This window comes from Hyperolius riggenbachi, chromosome 1 (assembly GCF_040937935.1).
Source record: "Hyperolius riggenbachi isolate aHypRig1 chromosome 1, aHypRig1.pri, whole genome shotgun sequence".
Classification (NCBI taxonomy): Eukaryota; Metazoa; Chordata; class Amphibia; order Anura; family Hyperoliidae; genus Hyperolius; species Hyperolius riggenbachi.
This window is the reverse complement of record NC_090646.1, coordinates 207,421,514-207,443,623: the sequence shown is the minus strand read 5'-3', so window position 1 is coordinate 207,443,623 and position 22,110 is coordinate 207,421,514. Positions and strand designations below refer to the sequence as shown.

The following is a 22,110-nucleotide window of genomic DNA, read 5'->3' as shown; positions in this document are numbered from 1 at the left end:
AGGATAAAAAGCATGAGAGAAGACTTATCTGAGGTCACCTGCAGGACCATAAGCCCCTAACCTCTTGGGGTGCAGCTGGACATCAGGGATTGACAACCAACATAATCCCCCTGTGCCACTGCACTCACCAAACCGAACACAGCACAAAGTGGTAGTCGCTCAAATCAAGCTGCAGGCAGCCCCTGGTAAGTCTGCTCTCTGTTTTTTTGTCCTGACAGATATGTGTCCAATCATGGATAAGCTCATTGTATGTATAGGACGCATTTGCATCAACCGTTAGCATAGGGATCCCTCATTGAGTTTGGCTTTGTCACTGGCTGAGGGACTTACCCACATGTCTGTGGATAGGTGGAACCAACAATCTTGAATATTGGAATGTTGTGTGCATCCACTGTCTTTCTGTGAGTTTGAGCCAAGGTTCCTTTAAAGTTTGTTCTACTTCTGCCCATCCTCCTGCGCTCCTCATACTTTAGTCATTTGCGTGATTTGAGAGACTACCATTTCGTGCTGTCTGTACATGGAAAAACTGATCATGGAAAGATGCAAATCTGTTATCTTTCATCTGTTATCTTCCAGCTTTTTTATATTTTGGCTTTGGTTCAGTTTTTTTCCATTTAACAATAAACAGTTATTAGACTAAAGTGATGCCAATAAGTAGTCATAATGATGTAGATGATTATATCAATGCACTATTGTCATAGGTATTATCTGTATCAATATTGCCAACCGTGATAATGAAACAAGCCACGCTCCATTTTATTTGCTTACTGCATGCACTGTGAGAGGGAAGCAGAGAATTTCTGTTAAGATGGCAGCTTCCCATAGTTTGCTGTGACCCCTGAGAGCACGGTTGCTTCCTATCTATTTTATAGCTACAATTCAGTCCATTCATATCATTTTTCTAGTTCATGTGCAATATGGGATATGCGGAATGAAAAGGTTGACTTCTGTTCATTTATTTAGCAGCAGCCTCTGGCAAATCTCCAGGCTGATATGCATAACAAAAACCAAAGCATAAAAAAGACATTTCAGGCCACTGGGGAATGTACTAAACATGTTTGCCAATATGTCACAGGACACTTTACACTTTCTTACTACTCCAAATCACATATTTATTTGTCTGGATCATGCGACATGTCAGCATTCGTCCTGTCAAACCCAGTCACATTTTCCTCAGGAGAGGCCGAGCCCGGTTTTCAGGCCTTGGTACGTGTGCGGTTTACTTACAGACTGAAAGATGAAAGCTTGTCAAGTATATCCTTGGTGGATTTACATACATACCGTTCTGATTAAAAGGAAATTTCCTGCAAACTGCCACTTTTATGAGCTGTTGTCAGTTGTCACTGGAAAGTTTTAAAACTGAGACTCCTTTTAGGTGAGGGAAATAGTGAGAAGTAATGTGGTCTTGGTGAATTATGGGTGTTGATGAATGGCAGTTTGGAAATCTCACTGGTACCCCGGTTAACCAGTTATTGTTATGAGTAATTTTGTCCTCCATAAATATCTCTGGAAAATTTGGTATAGGTCGGTGACATTGAGGTGTATTCACTAAATGCCAGCAAAATTGCAGCTTCCTGTGTTTGGTAGCACGCAGTAGCCTGGCAACATACGCATTACCTAGGTAACATGGATCACACAAATCGCGCTAGCTGTCGGAAGTACTTGTAATATCGCTGTGTGCTTCCAGCGCACTATGGGCTTGATTCATTAAGCTGCACTGTTAAGCAGCACACCTTAATGTAAAGGAGCGGCCGCTAATGTATGCCTTACATACAGTACTCGCTGCTATGTAAGGAGCGTGCTATGTAAGGAGCGTGCCTTCCCTAGGAGCGTGCCTTCCTTAGATAGGAGTGTGCCTTACTTAGATAGCAGCGTGCCTTCCTATACATAATTGCAATGTATAGGAAGGCATGCTCCTCAGGAAGGCACACTCCTATCTAAGGAAGGCATGCTTCTATCTAAGGAAGGCACGCTTCTATCTAAGGAAGGCACGCTTAAACCCACCTGTACCACCTGTTGAGAACCTAGGATTTAGATCATTTATGGTAGGCATTCAGGTCATAGCACTGATCACCATTGTAAAAAAAATCAGATTACTCCTTTACAGGTCATCTTAAAGGGGTAACCTGATTTTTAAAAGTGGGGAGCATAAAGTAAGAAATCTAAATCTCAAATTGCCACTCTTCATAAAAAGACCCTTTAAAGGACTTCTGAGGTGACTAAAGGCATGCCGTTTTACTTATCTGGGGCTTCTTCCAGCCCCTAGAAGTCATTTGGTTCTATCCCCGCAGCTCCGGTCTTCTCCGGTGTCCCACTGGATCACCACTCCCTGATGGGTTTGCGTCTTCTGTGCACGCACGTGCAGCCCCCCGCATGAACACACCCACGTCATCAGGAGCATACTGCACCTGTGCACAACTACTTTGCGGGCGTAGTACACTCCCAGTGATGTTGGCGCGTTCTCGCATGCACAGAAGACGCTGACCCATCGGGGGCTGGTAATCCTTAGAGGCTGTCAGCGGGACACTGTAAAAGACCAGAGAGCTGTGGCGAGGGACTCAAATGACTTCTAGGCGCTGGACAAAGCCCCAGGTAAGTAAAGCTGCATTTCTTTAGTGCCTCAGAAGTCCTGTAAGCAGAGGTCTAAAATGAAATGGTGCCCAAGGCAAGGTAATAGCTTTGGCTTCTTAGTTTTTCTGTTATTGTAAAGTGATGAAAGGTTCAAAGGAGGTGGCAGCCGGGCCCCTTGACCCCCACTAGACCCCAGGCACCAGCCTAGATTGCCTTGTGAGTGACCCTGCTCTGCCCTAAAGTGTTCCAACTTTATGCTGGCTTACAATTTCCTAACCTTTAAAAGTTTATTTAAAGCTATTTGAGTGAGGCAGAAATGTTTGGACCTATACAACAGTGAAGCGGTAACACAAGCTATGAATGCGAGGCACTTAACCTTGATAATATAGTACTTTGCTGAATTAATTATGATTTCATCTATTCAGCACAATCCACATCTAAAATATCGCTAATAAATACTTTTTTCCCCCCTTACCGTAAATGGCTTCCGCTTAGCCGAGGACTAGTGGTTTATAGGCTGGCATATTCTTTTGTAATGTTAAAAAGTGCACTTTAGTACCTTATGTTTTGCTCCACTTTCATTCACCTCAATAACCATTTCAAGTGATTTTTTTTTTCATCTTCAATCCACCACTAAACATCTGTTTTTTTTTGTTTTTTTTCCTAGTCACGGGCAGCATCTGGTTCTTCTACTCTCTGGAGTTCGAAATGCTTTTAAAGTGAGTACTGGCGATACAGAAACGCACGACTATACACTGTGATTACCGATACAACATATCAAACGCAATCATGTTTACCAAACAAAACAGCACATTGGTGGCGACACCTCCACCTGGCCCGATCACACTGTGGGTGTCATAAGGAAGACGGACTTATAATCGCTTCTGAGCTACCTGTTCCCTAAAACTGGAATCTGCCACCTCTGAATAAGCGTTGCTTAGAGGGAGGTAATTCAAAGGGACATTAGCACAGTGTGCTGCTCTTCCATAGGGCGAAACAATGATCATCCACGTTCACTTTTAACACCTCCTTCCCACCGGCAAAAAAGAAACACAGTCATGAGATGTATTGAGGTCACACATATTTATAAACTGCAAGACTCATATGCAATTCATAGTGCTGCTGCTGTTAAGTACTTGGGAGATAAGTATTAAAAATATTAATCCCTTGTGCCAGTGAAGCCAGAATCACATGGCTGAAGTGCTAATTGTGTGTTTCCTGTAGCATTAATGTGCTTCTGTAGGTAATTCATTAACTGGGATCTATAACCAAAAAAAACAGGTTAATTATCTCCAAATAATGCTCAGTGACTACAAGCGGCGTGTTTACGCTGCAGAATTGTAATCTTCTGCTCTGATTTTCCTAATGCAACAAAACACTGTTCCTAAGTGAGAAGTACATTAATTTAATGGGCTATTCATAAAATCAGGACAGTCACTTTTTCTTTCTGTATTTATTAAGCTGCCTATTATACCTCAGAGGGCCCTGAAGCATTGTCAGCCCATAAGGCACATTGAAGCATATGAAGAAGACAGCGACCCAGACAAAGGAGGTCATAAAGTGTCACAATTCAAATGACTGGGAAGGAGTTGTGAGACAGTCTAGCCATGCATACACACAGAAGACTGCAACAGACCTGTGCCAGCTGTTAAGATGACATTCAGATTACCTATTCAAAGGCTTAAAGAGGAGGTTGCAGCAAGACGTGTAGGTGTATTATGACCAACACAAGGCTGTCTGCAAGCAGACTAGTACATGAATGGGGGTTTCAAACCTGCCAGAGTCATCATTATCTCAAGAGTGTTATATAAGTCTTATCTATGAAAATCTTTTTGCATAGTAAATGCATAGAAAATGCATATTAAGAAAAAATAGGTTAGCACCAAGCCCTGCCAGGTCAAAGGCCACTAGGGCCGGTGCTTTCATTAAATTGCCCCAGTGACCCTAGCGCTGCTGGGGCCCCTGTCCTCCCCCTTAACTTTTCTTTGCTCCCTGGGGTGCGCCACCAGGCCCCCCATGCTGCTATACCCCCGACCTCCCCCTTAATTGTTCCACTCTGAGTGCACATTTTTAGCCGCATCTACACGAGTAGATGCGGCCGCGATGCTCCTTATCAATCGAGCCGCTGATGCGATTGATAAGATCCGACAGGACGGATCTCCGCACCGCCGATTCCCTGCTCGATCCCCGCGAGGGGACAATGGCAGGGAATCGTGCGTGAGATAAGCGGCGCCGGCGGGGACGAGCGGGCACGAGCGGGGAATTGAATGCGGCGCACGCGCGGCGAGCGGGGACGCGGCGGGCACGCGGAAGAGGCGATCCGGCGGCTAATCGAGCCGCCGGATCGCTGCAATGTCCCATGGTGTAGATGGGGCTATCTGGCCCCTGCACGCAGGGGGCCCAATAGCAAATATTGTGCACTCGGCATGGAACAATTAAGCGGGAGGTCAGGGGTCCGGCAGCATGGGGGGAGGGGGGTGGTAGCACACCCCAGGAGCACAGAAATTTTGAGGGGGAGGTTGGGGCCAGGGGCCAGCAGCCAGCTGGGTGCAGAATTTTCTGGGGGGGGGGGGGGTGCAGGGGATGGGGCCTCCAGTTACCTTTGCCCCGGGGGGGCCTCATTGGAGTTGAACCAGCCCTGCATACACTCATAGAGTGCCACCTAATGTGGCAAAATGATTGATACCTTTCTCATAGGAATGTGCATGTTCTTCCCTTGTCTGCGTAGGTATCCTCTAGATACTCCAGTTTCCTCCCACATCCCCAAAACATGCCGATAAGTTCATTGGCTTTCCCTCTAAAATTGGCCCTAGACTATGATACATACACTACATGATACATACATATGACGATACATACATACACTATACAGACATATGACTACGGTCGTTTGTGAGCCCCTCTGAGGGACAGTTAGTGACAAGACAATATACTCTGTACAGTGCTGCGGAAGATGTCAGCTCTATATAAATACTAAATAATAATTATAATTAATAACAGATATTATTTTTATTCATATAGTGCAGGGGTCGGCAACCCGCGGCTCTGGAGCCGCATGCGGCTCTTTTTCACCTTCGCCGTGGCTCCGGTGTCAGTGGCTGTGGCACGCATGTCAGCCGGCTCAGCCGCGGCTCCGGTGTCAGTGGCTGCGGCGCGCGTGTGCTGTCGCTGGCCGGCAGCCTATCAGAGAGGCCGCCGGACCAGTGCAGTGCAGGGCTTCGGGTGGCCATTTTCCCGTAGCCCTGCAGTGTAATGCAGGCAGGACGTGACATAGGAAAAGGATCGGGGGAGTTGCGCGCCACAAGGTCGGGATCGGAGGTCGGGACAGGAGGAGATCGTGACAGGAGGTCTTCTGACTAGGTGAGTAAATGGGTTTTTCTTTTCAGATCTGCTGAAGGATTGTGCATATTGGGGTCAGATCTGCTGAAGAATTGTGCATATGGGGGTCATATCTGCTAACGATTTGTGCATATGGGGGTCATATCTGCTGAAGGATTGTGCATATGGGGGTCATATCTGCTAACGATTTGTGCATATGGGGGTCATATCTGCTAACGATTTGTGCATATGGGGGTCATATCTGCTAACGATTTGTGCATACTGGGGTCATATCTGCTAACGATTTGTGCATATGGGGGTCATATCTGCTGAAGGATTGTGCATATGGGGGTCATATCTGCTAACGATTTGTGCATATGGGGGTCATATCTGCTGAAGGATTGTGCATATGGGGGTCAGATATGCTAACGATTTGTGCATATGGGGGTCATATCTGCTAACGATTTTTGCATATGGGGGTCATATCGGCTAACAATTTGTGCATATAGGGGTCATATCTGCTAACGATTTGTGAATATGGGGGTCATATCTGCTGAAGGATTGTGCATATGGGGGTCATATCTGCTAATGATTTGTGCATATAGGGGTCATATCTGCTAACGATTTGTGCATATGGGGGTCATATCTGCTAACGATTTGTGCATATGGGGGTCATATCTGCTAACGATTTGTGCATATGGGGGTCATATCTGCTAACTATTTGTTTTATAATGGTTTTGCGGCTCCCAGTTTTTTTCTCTTTTCGGAAACGGGTCCGAGTGGCTCTTTATGTCTTAAAGGTTGCAGACCCCTGATATAGTGCATCTGATGTAGCACTGTACATAGCACAAAAACGCTCAATAATGAATAGCATAGATACATGAGCAGTTCAACACTCTGTAAGACCATACAATTGATGTGTAGTTTATAATCATCACGAATACTGGTACATGTTCATTTGGTAAAGTGCAAATGAAACAGGAAAAACAAGGGGGAGGTCCCTGCCCTACAAGCTTACAATCTAGAGGGCAGCGGAGTGGAGACACTAGAGCTTTTTATGTTAGGAGATTGAACTGAATCCTTTGGGTGTTTGGTAGCCAATGAAGGGATTAAAGCTGGCCACTAATGGTCCAATTTGTAGCGAAAAATCGTTCGAGCGATCAGAAATTCTGATCGGATTGGTTGTAAATAATCTCCATTGGTGGACACAATCGATTATGAACGAGTGAAAAAAATGTCACCCGAATGAATTTTCGTCGAACGAAAATTTGGATTTTCTTGGCGGTCGTGATAGATAGGATGCAATGATCGGTTAGTTGATGGTGTAGTGAACGATTTTTCGTCCGATCAGAATTTCTGATCGCTCTAACGATTTTTCGCTAGAAATTGGACCGTTAGTGGCCACCTTAACAGAGAGGGTCAGCATCCGAGAAGCTGGAGAAGAGAAGGAGGAGATGAGTAGCAGAGTTCAGGCGGGACTGGAGAAGTGCCAGTTTTTTGGTAGGCTGCAGAGTAGGCAGTGACGTAGCTAAGGAGCTGTGGGCCCCAGTGCAGGACAACCACAGTGTCAGAGGTGCAAGAAGGGGATGGGGAACAGTTTGATAATGATTACTACTATTTAAAGGATCTATAGAAGTGATTATTACCAGCACAGGACCAACAAAGAGCTAATACTGTGATAGAGGGTGGACCCTTTGGGGCCCCTCTGGCCAAGGGTCCCAATGTGGTCGCTACCTCTTCACCCCCTATTGCTACGCCCCTGAGAGTAGGGTGTTACAGTAGTCAAGACAAAAAATGGTTATGTACAAGCATTTTAGTAGCTAGGAACAAATTCTGGACATATATTTGAGATTGAAGTAGCAGGAGGTTGTTAATGTATTAATATGTGGTTTGAATGAGTCCAGCGTTACCCCCGACAGTGAGCTTTAAGTGTTGAGATTATTGGGGTGTTTTCTACATTAGTGGTAACTAGAGGTGGGAGGGCAGAGAGAGGGGAGAAAATATCACATGCTACACTTGTTGAGGAAATTGGATAACATGAAATACAGAAATACAGATAGACAGTCAGCAGAGGCGGGACAAGGTCCTCCAGCACCCAAGGCTGAGACACCAAAGTGCGCCCCTCCATCCCTGCCACCCGAGCCATCAAACACTGATTGCTATTAGACTAAGAGGCGCCACAGGGCCCACAACCTCCCCAACACCTTAATATCTAGTTATCTGGCTTGCAGTTACTGCCATGTATCCCCTTTTCTTATTTCTTTCTGATTCAAACACAATTAGGAATGACAGCTGAATGAATTCTGCGCCCCCTCATACACTGCGCCCTGAGGCTGGACCCTCTCCAGCCTATGCCTCGGCCCGGCCCTGACAGTCAGTGACTCACAATAATAGTGTAGTGAGCTCAGGAGCTGGGAGATAGATTTGGGTGTCATCAGTGTATAGGTTTTAATGGAAACCAAAAAAACATAATAGTAGTCCCAGACCATGAGTATAGATGGAGAAGAGAAGAGTTCCAAGAGGGAGCATTGTGTTACACCAACAGACAGCAGGCATACATGGAGAGACATTAGTATTGGAGTAGGAAAGTGAAAGAACGTCAATGAGCAAATCCAAAAATGTGTTAAATCCAAAAAAGGCCCGTGACACCCAGTGACAAGAGTGTCTGAAACAGAATTATCAACAATGTCAACGTTCAAAGAGTGTTAATACAGAAAATTGGCCTTTGGAATTTGCAATGAGGAGTTCATTTGCAACTTTAGTGAGGATTGTCTCAGTTGATTGATGAGACTGAGATTGGGAGCCAGGCTGGACGTGGTCTAGAGGTGGCCAGACACTTATAGATTTGCAGCAGATTCGACCATCAGATAGATTTCTGTCAGATGCCTGTCAAGTCGAATTTGACAGTAATCTATCTGATGTGTACCACACACTAGAAACAGATTCCCAATAGATTTCTTATCTTTTTTCCATTGTGTTCAATGCAGAATCGAGCAGCGAAACGATCGCCCTGTAGATCGGACATGTCGGAAATTATCTATTGAGCCTTCTAAATGGCTCAAAAACAAACTGTGTGTTTCCAGCATTAGAGATTAATAAAGAAAGTCATTATCCAGTTAAAGGGAAGGTTCAGGGACAATTAAAAAAAATCAATCCAAATCCACTTACCTGGGGCTTCCTCCACAGTAGTTCTGAGCCTGCGCAGTACAGCCCGGAGGACGTCAGCGCGCCGGCGTGAAACGCATAATGGATCGCAGAAGAATTATTATTTAGTATAATTCTTGGATTATAAACGCATAATGGATCGCAGAAATCGGCCACCGGGAGCCTGCGGAGCGGCGCCAAGGGCACCTCCTGTCTGCCACGGGCTGGAGGAAGCCCCAGGTAAGTGGATTTGGATTTTTTTTTTTTTATTGTCCCTGAACCTTCCCTTTAAGGCAGTGCTGGTTGTTAGAGAGGAGAAGGGCAGAGTAAGAAATTGGCCTGGTAAAGAGGGGGTGAGGTAGTTTCTAATAGAAAGCAAACAGGCAGACAGAAGAAAAATGGAGTACGTGATTGTACTTGTGAAAAGGGTTGTATTTTGTGATGGAGCAGAGTGGTATGTATACCCGGACAGGCGCTCGGTATAACAAATTAGAACTCTTTACTGAAGAAAACGAGCAGAGATAAATCACACACAACCAGCAGGAAATAATGATTCCACTGAGATCATTATAGCACACTACAGACAGTGACATCTTGTGGTTGCTTTACTATACTGCAGTTTAACTATTTGAGGACCACAGGCTTAAAGAGAACCCGAGGTGGGATTTCATTATGCTAGTGGGGCACATAGGCTGGTTGTGCACACTAACACCAGCCTCTGTTGCCCCATGGGGTGCCTCCAAGACCCCCCTGCGCGCCGCTATACCCCCCGCAGTGCTGGCGACACGCAGCGTGTCGCCAGCACAATGTTTACCTCTGCCTATCTGTTAGCGCCGCTCCCCTCGCCTCCTCCGTATCTGCACTACCCGCCCGCGTCACTTCCCTCCAATCAGCGGGAGGGAAGGGAAGCGGGCGGGTAGCGCCGATACAGAGGAGGCGGGGGAGCGGCGCTAACAGACAGGCAGAGGTAAACATTGTGCTGGCGACACGCTGCGTGTCGCCAGCACTGCGGGGGGTATAGCGGCATGCAGGGGGGTCTTGGAGGCACACCATGGGGCAACAGAGGCTGGTGTTAGTGTGCACAACCAGCCTCTGTGCCCCACTAGCATAATTAAATCCCACCTCGGGTTCTCTTTAAAACCCCCTAGTGACCTGGCTATTTTTTTACAATTCAGCACACTGCAGCTTTAACACAAATGAATCTTGCTTCCTCTTGTTGCCACCAACAGAGCTTTCTGTTGGTGCCATTTGAGTGCTTCTGCAGTTCTATTTTGTAATTAATTTTATTCTTATTTCTTTTTTAATAAATTTCCTTATTTTTATTTTATTTCCCCCCCGAGATGCAATCAGTGATCACCTCTCATAGGCATCAGCCTATGAGATGGGATCACATTGTGGGCCACTCGAGGGGATAGCTTTGTCACTTAGCTGTCCCCTTACAGTGCTGTGCATAGATCGCAGCGCTGTATAAACAAAAGAAACAGCGATCTAGCGGTTGATGTCGGAGCTCCGCTCAGTCACTCAGTGGAGATGTGAACGCATCCGTGTGTACGATCCCCGCTAATCTCCACCCTCAAGACTTGATGCTGACCTGCGTTAGGTGAGGCGTTATGCGGTCCTGAGGCTGCCAACCTACCGCCGCCAATCGGCGTGAGGTAGGTGGGAGGGAGTTAAGTAATATGGTTGTTAATTCTAACCTTTTTAGGCTATTCTGCATTATTACAATTTTTCTAATAAAGTATAAAGCAAACTTTTCAGCTGATAACTCTGAGTTTGGAGGAGGAGGTGAGGGGGAGTGGGGAGTTGAAGGTGTTAAAAGGTAGTTTAGGGTTATGGGACTGTGAAGAATTGAGTAAGTGGAAGTACTGTATGACTGCTTTGCAAGGGAAGGGCATCTCTGTGCTGGTGCAGAGCTTCTTGGTAATGCGCTCACACGCTTTATGGACCTGAATCAGTTTTATATGCTCCTGTACTGCCTGATGAAGCGGGACTGTTGACTGCGAAATGCGTTGCGATTTTATGGAGCTGTGAATAAATTGTATATTTTTTACTCCGCATTTGAGAATATGTCCACTACCAGAGGGAGGTAAGTCCACCTCGACTTCCCTCTTTTTATCATTTTTAGAACATTGTTTTACTCTGCTTGGCGGCTCTGTTCGTACATATTACAGCACGATTAAGTCCACCCCTGGTGGAGGGGTTCTTTCCCCATTTTCCTACCTACAGAGAGTGACTTTTATACCTGAGTGGGGTCAGGTACTAATACTCCCCACCTGCCTGTCAAGACGTTACCTGATGGTAACCCACCTTTATGAGTATAAGAACCTTTGACATTACATTATATATTGAGCTTACCAGACAATATTGCACTATTGGGCTCTTGGTGTCCTCTGTTTTGTTTTTACAAATATCTTATAAAACGTATCAGCTTGTAATCAGAGCAAAAGGTCCAACAATTCAATATCATACAGGATCCACAGTGTGTCTCCTGGATACCCCAATCCCCGAAAGAATTTGGTCCCTAATCAAATCAGGATCAACATAATCATGGGCAGCAAGCCAATTTCCTCAAATGTTTTCAAATATAGCAGGGGAACTCCTATGTGCGGAAATCACCTTCTCCAATTTCAAAGCATCGTTTAATTGTTTAATCCACGGGACTGGGTTTGGAAGCGCAGTGTGAGAACTTCCCCTTTAGATATGTATATTACAGAAAATAAATCATCCATCTAACCTCTCTTGCCACACCCACCATGTGCCACAAATCTGTCTAAAGGCCCGCACACACTCTTAACCAAAATGCCTGATTGTTGGCTGATTTTAGTCTGCTGGATGACAATCAGGCGTTTGTACATGTAGCAAATGACTAGATGAGCAAATGAAAACAGGCGGTTTGCCCGATCAGTCCGGTGGATCAATTCACATGACTGTTGGACTGATATCGTGCAGTTGACCTTATTTGTACAGCGTCGTTTGAACAAAGTATTTGTTTTGAATGCAGCCATGTTATGCAGTCTGTTTTTTTTTAGCTTTGCCGCACAGTATGTTAATGAGTTGCTCGGTGTGTGGAAGATAAAAGTGGTGTAAATGGTTTGTTGTGGGGTCAGTCATGTCATCGTGTTGGTACTGCACTTTGTTGGAAGTGTGTACATACCTTAAGATACACTAAATATCTTATCCTTTACTATCTGATCTGAGCTATGCTCAATGGGCACCATTTACTGGTAACAGGAAATATCTATGTCTATTGGATGCACAGTGATATAGGGAAGAAAGGCAACGTTACCGTACTCCTTATTCTCCATTAAATGCACATCGTCATATGTGTCTATATGTGTCTACAGTTTTGCAAGATAGTGGTTTTCTTGAACCGTGCTTTGGAGTCTAGTTTTAGAAAAATATTACAAATGACAGATCAGATCAATTTTATGGTTCCCCTTTCCCTGTATGAACCAATCAGATTTTACATGCTAATTGTCAAGCAGGGTTTTCACTAACATATTGGAGTATATGTGGATTCATTGTTTTACTAATTTGTCTAGTTGAAATAAGTTGTTTTGCTTATTGGAAAGAAAAATGTCAGTTTTATACTGCGCATGTATACAGCTTGTTTGGCTAAAGTCAAATTCCAGTAAAATGTTTTTTCGTTTTGTTTTTAAAATCTTACTAATGAATGGAGTTGGAAACCGTTTGAGGGATTTATAATTATCTGTGTTCCACTGGAGATTTCTTGCCTGTCCCTAGGACCCCCATGGAGCTTTCTGGCTTTAATATGACAGCTACTAGTTCAACTCCAAAATACAGGAAATAGGAGGGAGCAATGCAAGGGATTCTGACTTTTCCTCACTGTACACAAAAGTGTTGATGAAGTTTCCTCAGTTTCTATCTAGAAATTAAGTGCTAGAAATTGTCATAAATGGAGAAACGCAAGCAATAAAAATCCCCCAAATCTTACTCCTTACCACAATATCCAGAAAGCTAAACTAAAAATTCCTAGAATCTGGCTTTAAAGAGAACCTAAGCTAAGAAAAATATGGAGGCTGCCATCTTTATTTCATTTTTAAAAATGCCAGTTGCCTGATATGCTTTAATAAGGACCTGAGTCTCGACTTTAAAGCTAATCTAAAAGTGATGTATGTTTTGCTAGCCTGTAACTGGTCTGCTATTTATCCTGTATTATACATAATTATATTACTTTTCTGGCTTTCAGCTTTTCGACAGGCTGTTATGGCTCCATTTCGTGCAATGACATTTTTATTTTGTGTTGATATGTGTTTCCAAAACACCTTGGGTGGCACTTAAACCTGCTTTGTAGTTGTGTTTGACATGCTTTGTTTTGTAATCCATTTTTCTTAAACTGTCCTCTTAACCTACATTTGAAGATTTTTCTTTTTTATTGCTTGCTGCATTGAATTTAATAGATGCCTGTGACCAAAATGCTATTCAAATGCAAACAAAATGCCTATTTCAATGCAAATGAAATGCTATTTAAATATAAATAAAATGTAAATGCTCATGTACTGTACACAATTTCTGAGGCTGTCTCTTTTACCAGCTGAACTCAGTGTTTCTAAATGAACTTTGTCTATGTTCACAACTTCCATTTAAATAATCCTTTATTCCATTTTGTTTGTACATTATTGACAGGCATCTTTGAAATGTGACATTAATATGATTGTAAGGGAAACAGTAAATTCGGGCGCCTGAGGCTAGTGGACAAATCGGGCGCCGCCATTCACTTCTATAATAAATATCGTTTAATGGGCGCCCGGTAGGAAAAAAGGGCGCCGGAGAAAACTAACGTTTTAAAAGCGGCGCCCGGAGACTTAATGTTTTATTACTGTTTCTCATGATTACACATTATTTAATGATTTATACATGTTTAAATATTATTTTTAAACGAAAACCAGTACAATATTTTTCCCAAACATTATTTTTAAACGAAAAACATTACTTTTTTTTTTTTACATTATTTTTAAACGAAAAAAATTACAGGGGGGTCTTAGGTTTAGGCACCAACAGGGGGGTCTTAGGTTTAGGCACCAACAGGGGGGTCTTAGGTTTAGGCACCAACAGGGGGTCTTAGGTTTAGGCACCAACAGGGGGGTCTTAGGTTTAGGCACTAACAGGGGGGTCTTAGGTTTAGGCACCAACAGGGGGTCTTAGGTTTAGGCACCAACAGGGGGGTCTTAGGTTTAGGCACCAACAGGGGGGTCTTAGGTTTAGGCACTAACAGGGGGGTCTTAGGTTTAGGCACCAACAGGGGGGTCTTAGGTTTAGGCACTAACAGGGGGGTCTAGGGGTTAGGGGTAGGTACAGGGAGGGTTACTTAGGCACCAACAGGGGGGGTCTTAGGTTTAGGCATCAACAGGGGGGTCTAGGGGTTAGGGGTAGGTACAGGGAGGGTTACTTAGTAATTTTTTTTTTAAACGTTATTATGCGTTTCATTATTTAAACGAAAGATTAACGTTTTTACAATTGCCGATTTAATACACATTATTTAATGATTTATAACGTTTAAAAACATTACTTTTAAACGAAATACATTTTTAAACGTAATCCATGTTTATCGTTAAAAACCCGGCGCCCTTTTTTCCCATCGCCCCTTTTTAACGTACGCAGATGTACCTCCGGAAGCTCACTATTCAACATGAAATGTACTGCAAAGTGTTTTCTCACCGTTACCTCAGGGAGATGTATACAAACAGGAAACAGTTTTACCTTGCTGAGAAAGCTTCACTGTAAGGTTTCAGAGCCTTATAATTGTTGATCCGAAGTTAAGTGAAAAAGCAGGCCATTATAGTGTTCGAGACTCATAATAAATGTGTGTCCTTTAAAACTAAAGTGAGCCTGTGGGGTTTGAAATATCAGGGCTACAAGAACTACTAACTTTTAAATGTGCAACCACCAAGACTGTCCTGGCTTTACTACTTATTTAGTCACAAACCTGGAAGCATGCAGGTGCAGTATCATGATAGTTAATTGGCTGCAGGGTTGCTCTGGGTCATTGACTCACTCTATAATGAAGGAAAGATATGGATTACAGCCCTAGAACTTACAGTTTTAAGTTGTTAGTGTGCTTATACATAAAGTGTACCTGAACTCGAACATTTTTCCAGAAATATTCTATGGATGAGTTCTTTGCACAAAGACAGCCCCAAGCATTGTGCAGTTTTGGACAGCAAGATGAGATAGTTACATAGTTGTTATATAGATAGTTAGGTTGAAAAAAAGATGTTCGCCCATTGAGTTCAACCAGAAAGTACACCCTAAAACATGAAATGAGGAGCGCTCTATAGTGCAGTAAATGTTTTATCAAATACTTCTATTAAAAGAAACTCACTGAAAAATTCATACATACCTGGGGCTTCCGCCAACCCCCTTCAGACCTCTGGCTCCCTCACCGTCCTCCCGGGCCACCTCAAACCACCACTAGGGGCCCTCTGAAGTTTTTCCAGTCAGGGCCAGTTGGCATATGCGCGTGGCCGAGCCACGCATGCGCAGTATTCCCGGACCAGAGTAACTTCAGAGGACCTTATCAGCGGATCAAGGTGACCCGGGAGGACGGCGAGGGAGCCAAAGGTCTGAAGAGGGCTGGAGAAAGTCCTATATATGTATGATTTTTTTACCCCACCGTCCCTTTAAATGCTTCCAGGAATAAGATGTCCTTATTGGGTGTGAAAGGAGTTCCAAATTGTAGGGGCAGCATGACAAAAGGCTTTGGCTCCAAATGTTTACAGGTGGACTCTGAGGGTCACCAAGATTAAGTAAAGCAAATCTTAGGCTCTAAAGTGAAACTCTGGGCATCACCCAAACTAATCTGTGAGGAGAGAAGAGTATACTCACCTCTCCAGGACTTCTTCTATACCCTGCTGCTCGTCCTCTTTCTTCTTTGTGCACTGCTGTCAAAGCACTTAAAGTGAACCAGAGATGAAGCACCCTCATGTATTTTACCATAAATATCAGTTGGAACTTTAGAGAAAACACCTACCCTGCTCTCTGTTTCATCCTTCACTTCTTAGCCTGCTTGTTATCAGCCCTGATAAAATCCCTGACTGAGCATTCAGTCTGGCTGTGCTCAGGAATCATTATAGCTGAGTCTGTCTTCTCTGATGTCTTTTCAAGCCCAAGCCTGCCCCCTTTTTGCTCTGCAATAATGACTCAGCTATAATGATTCCTGAGCAAAGCCAGACTGAATGCTCAGCCAGGGATTTTTTTCAGGGCTGATTAGAAGCAGGCTGAGCAGTAAAGAATAAAACACAGAGCAGGGTATGTGTTTTCTCTAATGTTCCCACTGATATATATGGTAAAATACATGAGGGTACTTTGTCTCTGGTTCACTTTAAGATCCATCTGTTCCACTTTTACAATATTGCTGCTAGCCCAGACCCCTCTCTGTCTTGGATTAATGCCAGGGAATTTGGGGTGGGATTAACTGGCAAGGCTGCTACCAATCAACCAATGCCATGACCAAGAGGAGCAGGCCACAGACGTATGGTGTAGAAGTGAGATATTTGTTACGGACTTTATTGCCAGAGTTGTTAAAAAGGGTATGGAAGAGTAGGGCTGGGAATTTGATGGAGCTTTCTTCAGGAGGGAAGTATTACTTGTATTTCCAACTGGACTTTTTAAGCCATTAGATGTATGGTTAATGGTGATTTCTATTACAATACAAACATGCTACTGAATAGCCATTAGTCCTCTGAACAGTGTGTGCTGAAGTGCTGATTTCTGCTCAGGGAGGGTAGTGTGTGCAGAGGGAATGGGAGAGGGAATATTTGAGAAGAAACAATTTGAAACAGAGATCATCACACCTTACAGTCAATTACTGTTAGTAAAAGGTTATAATGTACGTACTAGTAGTGATATACCCGTATCCAATGTGGCTGAAATCAGTAATGCAAATACATTGTCTTAAAATGACGTCCCTATTAATAGTGCAAATATGTAGCATTATCGATAGGGACCTAATTCTAAACCATTTTGGGTAACTTAAGTGTAATTACACTAACACTTTAAAATCAAATTAGCAATGGCAGCTCCTACATTTCAGATAAGCATTCCTGATCCTGGGAGATTTACCCAGAATCCCTCTACAGTCCACAGTCTTGTTTACTCACGAAGCAGGATTCATTCCCTGCCATTTCCGAGAGCTCATAATACATGCTTTGCCTACATCATGTGCACTACCCAAAGGCCACATAATTGATATTTTTCATTTACAGACAGAGAGGCAATTAAATGGTGTTTGTCTATTTTTTTTTATTTTATGCCTTACAGACAAACAGATCATGTTATTGAGCACTAGTGTTTGAGACTGAACAAGAGATCCTCACAATGGGAAGACAGTCAGGAGTAAAATTATAAGGAAGGTGATATTGTTGACATGCTGGGTAATTTCTCAAGGTCATAATTTTAATTGCATTGATAACGTGACTCAGAGTAATTTTCATTATCGCGTTCGGTCGTCTGTAGGCTGCTGGCGGTTGGCACATTGCAGCTCAGCTCTTCATTCTCATTTTGTTTGATGCCGAAGCCAGTAAATTTCTCTGATCATTTGTGCTGTTGCCTGAGCCATATATCTTGTTAATAGTGGCCCATTTGTTAGAATAACGCTACCAAATCTTCAAATCCCTTGTAAATTGGTTTCACAGATTTTCTTCAATCAAATTAATCAAAAAGCCACCTGAATACTGCACTCGACACACGTCATATAGATTTTCCTCCATGCAGCCGAGGACCTGTTTAAAGCATCTGAAGCCCCCCTCTGCATCCCCCCCTCCTCCAGGTCACATCATGTTTTGAATAATGGAGTAATTTATTCTGCATACGATATTATAGGATATGTAATGGAGCTTGTCTCAAACTAAAGTATTTCTTTAATATATGGGAATAACGCTTCCCATCGCCCAGAAGAATATTAATACTTCATTTTTTGATTAGGCAGAAGGTTTAGGGCAAATATCTGATCAATATGCATTGCAGATGCTGACAAACATTCAACGCTAGGCATTAGTGTAGATGTGATTGTTTAGTGTTGGCAGTAAGATGAATTTAGCTCCTAGCGTGCAGCCAGTCACAGAAATTGAGTTAGCATCTGTTTGCTTTAAGGAAGAACCCTGCTAAGCATTGTTGTTATCCCCAATGGCTAGGCCACAAAAACACATATAATTCTCAATCAGAAGTGTAACTACAAACATGCCCTCCCCCCCATGCAAGAATTTCATGAGGCCCCTCCTATGTTCCACCTTCCACCACCTAACTGGCCAATACAATAATCCCTCCCAGCAATTGTGCCCAATATAATAACCCCCTCCTACAAACATTGTGGCAAAAGGGCAATAACAAACAAACACAGAACATTTATATCGCGCTTTTCTCCTGGCGGACTCAAAGCGCCAGAGCTGCAGCTACAAGGACGCGCTCTATAGGCAGTAGCAGTGTTATGGAGTCTTGCCCAAGGTCTCCGACTGAATAGGTGCTGGCTTACTGAACAGGCAGAGCCGAGATTTGAACCCAGGTCTCCTGTGTCAGAGGCAGAGCCCTTAACCATTACACTATCCCCAGATAGCCCCCCAGTATAGGTAGCTAAAGTTAACCTCCAGTATTAGGTAGCCCCTCAATATAGGTAGCCAGTGTATGGATAGCTAGAGGTACCCCCAGTATGGGTAGCCAGAGGAGTCCCTAGTTTATGTAGCCAGATGTACCCCACTGTGCAGGTAGCCTGAAGTAGCCCCTAATATCAGTAACAGGAGAGTCCGCCAGTATAGGTAGCCAGAGGGGCCCACAGTATGGATAGCCAGATGTGCCCCACTGTGCAGGAAGTCTGAAGAAGCCCCCTAATATAACAAGAAGTCCACCAGTATAGGTAGGCTCCAAGTAAAAGAAGCCAGTACCCCCACAGTATAGGTAGCTAGATTACAACCCCCAATATTTGTAGCAAGATTAGTCCCCCACTATAGATAGCCAGATTAGTCCCCCAGTATAGGTAGCCCCCCCAGTATAGATAGCTAGATTAGGCCTCCAATATAGGTAGCCACATTAGCCACGCAGTATATTAAAGTCCACTGCATCTGTGCACAGATGTCCCTGTAGTCCACAACTCTCTTTACCTATCAGGAAATGGAACAGTAGGCAAAGAAGAGTCCAATTCTGTTCTTCCAATTGGAGGCAGTTCAACTTCCTACTTCAGTGAGACACCACTACCACACCCCAAGTAGAGGGCACCCACCGTTACTTTATGACCCTCAGTTAGATGGGTCCTCAGCACCTATGGAGTCATCTGGCCACCCCATACCCCATAAGTGCTGAGGACCCATCTAAATGAGGGTCATAAAGTAACGGTGAGTGTCCACTGCTTGAGGTGTGGTGTCTCACTAAAGTAGGAAGTTGAACTGCCTCCAGTTGGAAAAACAGAGCTTTACCCTCCTTTGCCTACTGTTCCATTTCCTGATAGGAAAAGATAGTTGTGGACTACAGGGACATCTGTGCACAGCTGTGGTGAATTTTAGTGGACTTTTATGTGTTTTAGTGGTGTACCACTGAGTTTTTTAGCCTAAGAAATATCAGCACAGTTTGGTATATATTATGTATCCTCCACTATAGTTAGTTCCCCAGTATAGTCCCCTAGCGTAGTTAGATTATCCACCCAGTATAGGCTGCCAGATTAACACCTCTGTACAGGTAGCCCACTTCTCTTTCACCCCCTTCAATAGCAGATTAGCCCGGTGGAAGACTAATACTTGCTTCTTCAGTGCTGGGTCCTCTTGTTATCTTGGCATTGCAGCCTGTAAGAGTAGAGCAGCGTTCTACATAATGCTCTTTGACCCAATTCTGCTCCAAACTGATCAGTAAAGGGGCCTTTGATGAAGCCGTAGAGAACTGCTTTACTGCTTTAATTGCTGCCATGCAATGCTACAAAATATAATTTTCAGCCTATTTATAGTAGTCCTGAGTTTATATCGCAAGAAAAACACAACTTTAATGTTCTCTCTCTTACGTCTTGCCCCCAGCTGACTCCTGTGAGTTACACCGTGTCATCTGAGAGACCAAATGATAGAGCAGGAGAGCTTCACTGACCTCAAATGAAAAAATGACTCTCATTGTAGGCCACTTGAATGACAAAATATCAGCATCCTAAGGGCCTGGCGTTTGTGCTCATTGTCTAGCAAAGGCTCTTGTGCCATTATTGATTGAACTACAGTCACATGAGTACCCCTCTTAAAGTAAACCAGAGACAATGAAAGATGGAGATTTGATACTTACCCTGGGCTTCCTGCAGCCCCATAAACATGTGTGAGTCCCTTGCTGTCCTCACGCGGTCTGCATGCGCAGAAGGCACCGATTGACGCAACTGAGCCAGTTACGGGGGCTGATTGTAGCTGAACGGCAAACCGTGGGAGGACTGCAAGGGACTCACACGTGTTTAGGGGGCTGGAGGAAGCCCCGGGAAAGTATGTAATCTCCAACATTCATCATCTCTGGTACCCTTTAAAGAGACACTGAAGCGAAAAAAAAATATGATATAACGATTTGTATGTGTAGTACAGCTAAGAAATAAAACATTAGGATCAGAGACATAAGTCTAATTGTTTCCAGTACAGGAAGAGTTAAGAAACTCCAGTTGTTATCTCTATGCAAAAAAGGCATTAAGCTCTACGACTTTCAAAGTCGCAGAGAGGGCTGTCTTCTGAAGTTTATTATCTCAGCTGTCAGTGAAGAATTTTCTTTTTCTCTGCCAGAGGAGAGGTCAATAGTTCACAAAACTGCTCTGAAAAAAATAATTTAGAATGCCGAGTAGTGTGTAAACTGCAAATATTAAAGAATGATGCAAAGTTATAAAACACACTATATAACTGAAAATAAAAATATGGAAATGTTTTCTTTGCTACTAATGTTCTAGTAATTATCCGTACTACACAACCAATTCATTATATCCTATATTTTTTTTCGTTTCAGTGTCTCTTTAAGTGTTTTGTTTTTTTATTTTTCATTGGCTAAGCTTTGAAAAGAGCAAATTCCTTTTAATCTATGTAATGCCCTATTTCAACAGTATTTCTGCAGTGAAATTAAATGTATTGGATTAACAGAAAATGCTTTGCAGTATGCGTCATAACTAAATTAGACAGGCAGGTGCATACATTTGGCCACCCCAACAGAGATAGAAAATCAATACTTTGTTGAGCCTACATCCTAAATATAAAGTCTCTAGACTCCTCCTATAGCTTGTAATGAGTGTCTGGATTCTGGATGGAGGTATTTTTGACCATTCTTCTATACAAAATCTCTCCAGCTCAGGTACACTACAATAGTGAAAGTACATGATTCCTATATTAGGTCCAACCAACATGTTTTGTCATGTGAGTCATCGGGGGCTTAACATTCCATCAGCACTATTACACCTTTAAACAGGAAGGTCCTACCTATGTGGTAACTTAAGTCCCCCCACATAAGGGGGAGGTGGAAGACACTCATAAGTGTTATGTATATGGAGCATTATGTATACTGTATTTCAGCAAATGCAGTGTTGAACTTTATGCCTAGAATTACTCATTGCGCTTAATGTCAATGTTTTGAATTAACTACCAGTACTTGTTTTCTGTTGACTTATGCAAAGCACTATTCGTAAGCACTATCAGTCACTGTAAGGTAATGGACAGGGTGGAAATGGACACAATGTACAATGAACATGACTTTACAATGTTGATGCAGCCTAAATGTAAGTCATACACGGCTTGATTAAGATCTGATGTGCTTATCTGATCAATCACTCTCCAATCAAAATCTAGATTGATTATCAATTTCTTCTATACACTGCACATTCATTTTCAATAGATTCCAGCAGTAAGTCTACTAAAAATCGATTGAACTGCAGCATTGCACTGTTAGGTGCAGTTCAATCCTCTGGCCTATCAATCTATTACTGCTCCTGCCCTACCCCCTATAGAAGGAAATTTCCCATCATGTCTGATTGATACTTTCAATCATTTTTTAGGTCAAAATCATTTGAAAGTTGATCACTCAGACATTTTAGGTGCAATCGATTCCTGGCAAGTTCGATCCGGGGTTAGGTAGCTG

The 22,110-nt window shown here is 43.4% G+C and overlaps 1 protein-coding gene across 1 annotated transcript in view; it reads left to right on the top strand.

The window, feature by feature from the left end:
• The window catches only part of LOC137547026 (UPF0462 protein C4orf33 homolog), a 151,129-nt gene that overhangs the window by 87,590 nt on the left and 41,429 nt on the right, over positions 1-22,110 (top strand). The window contains exon 4 of the mRNA XM_068270156.1: positions 3,239-3,290. Coding sequence (XP_068126257.1) covers positions 3,239-3,290 — 52 coding nt within the window. The remainder of the gene's footprint in view (positions 1-3,238; positions 3,291-22,110) is intronic.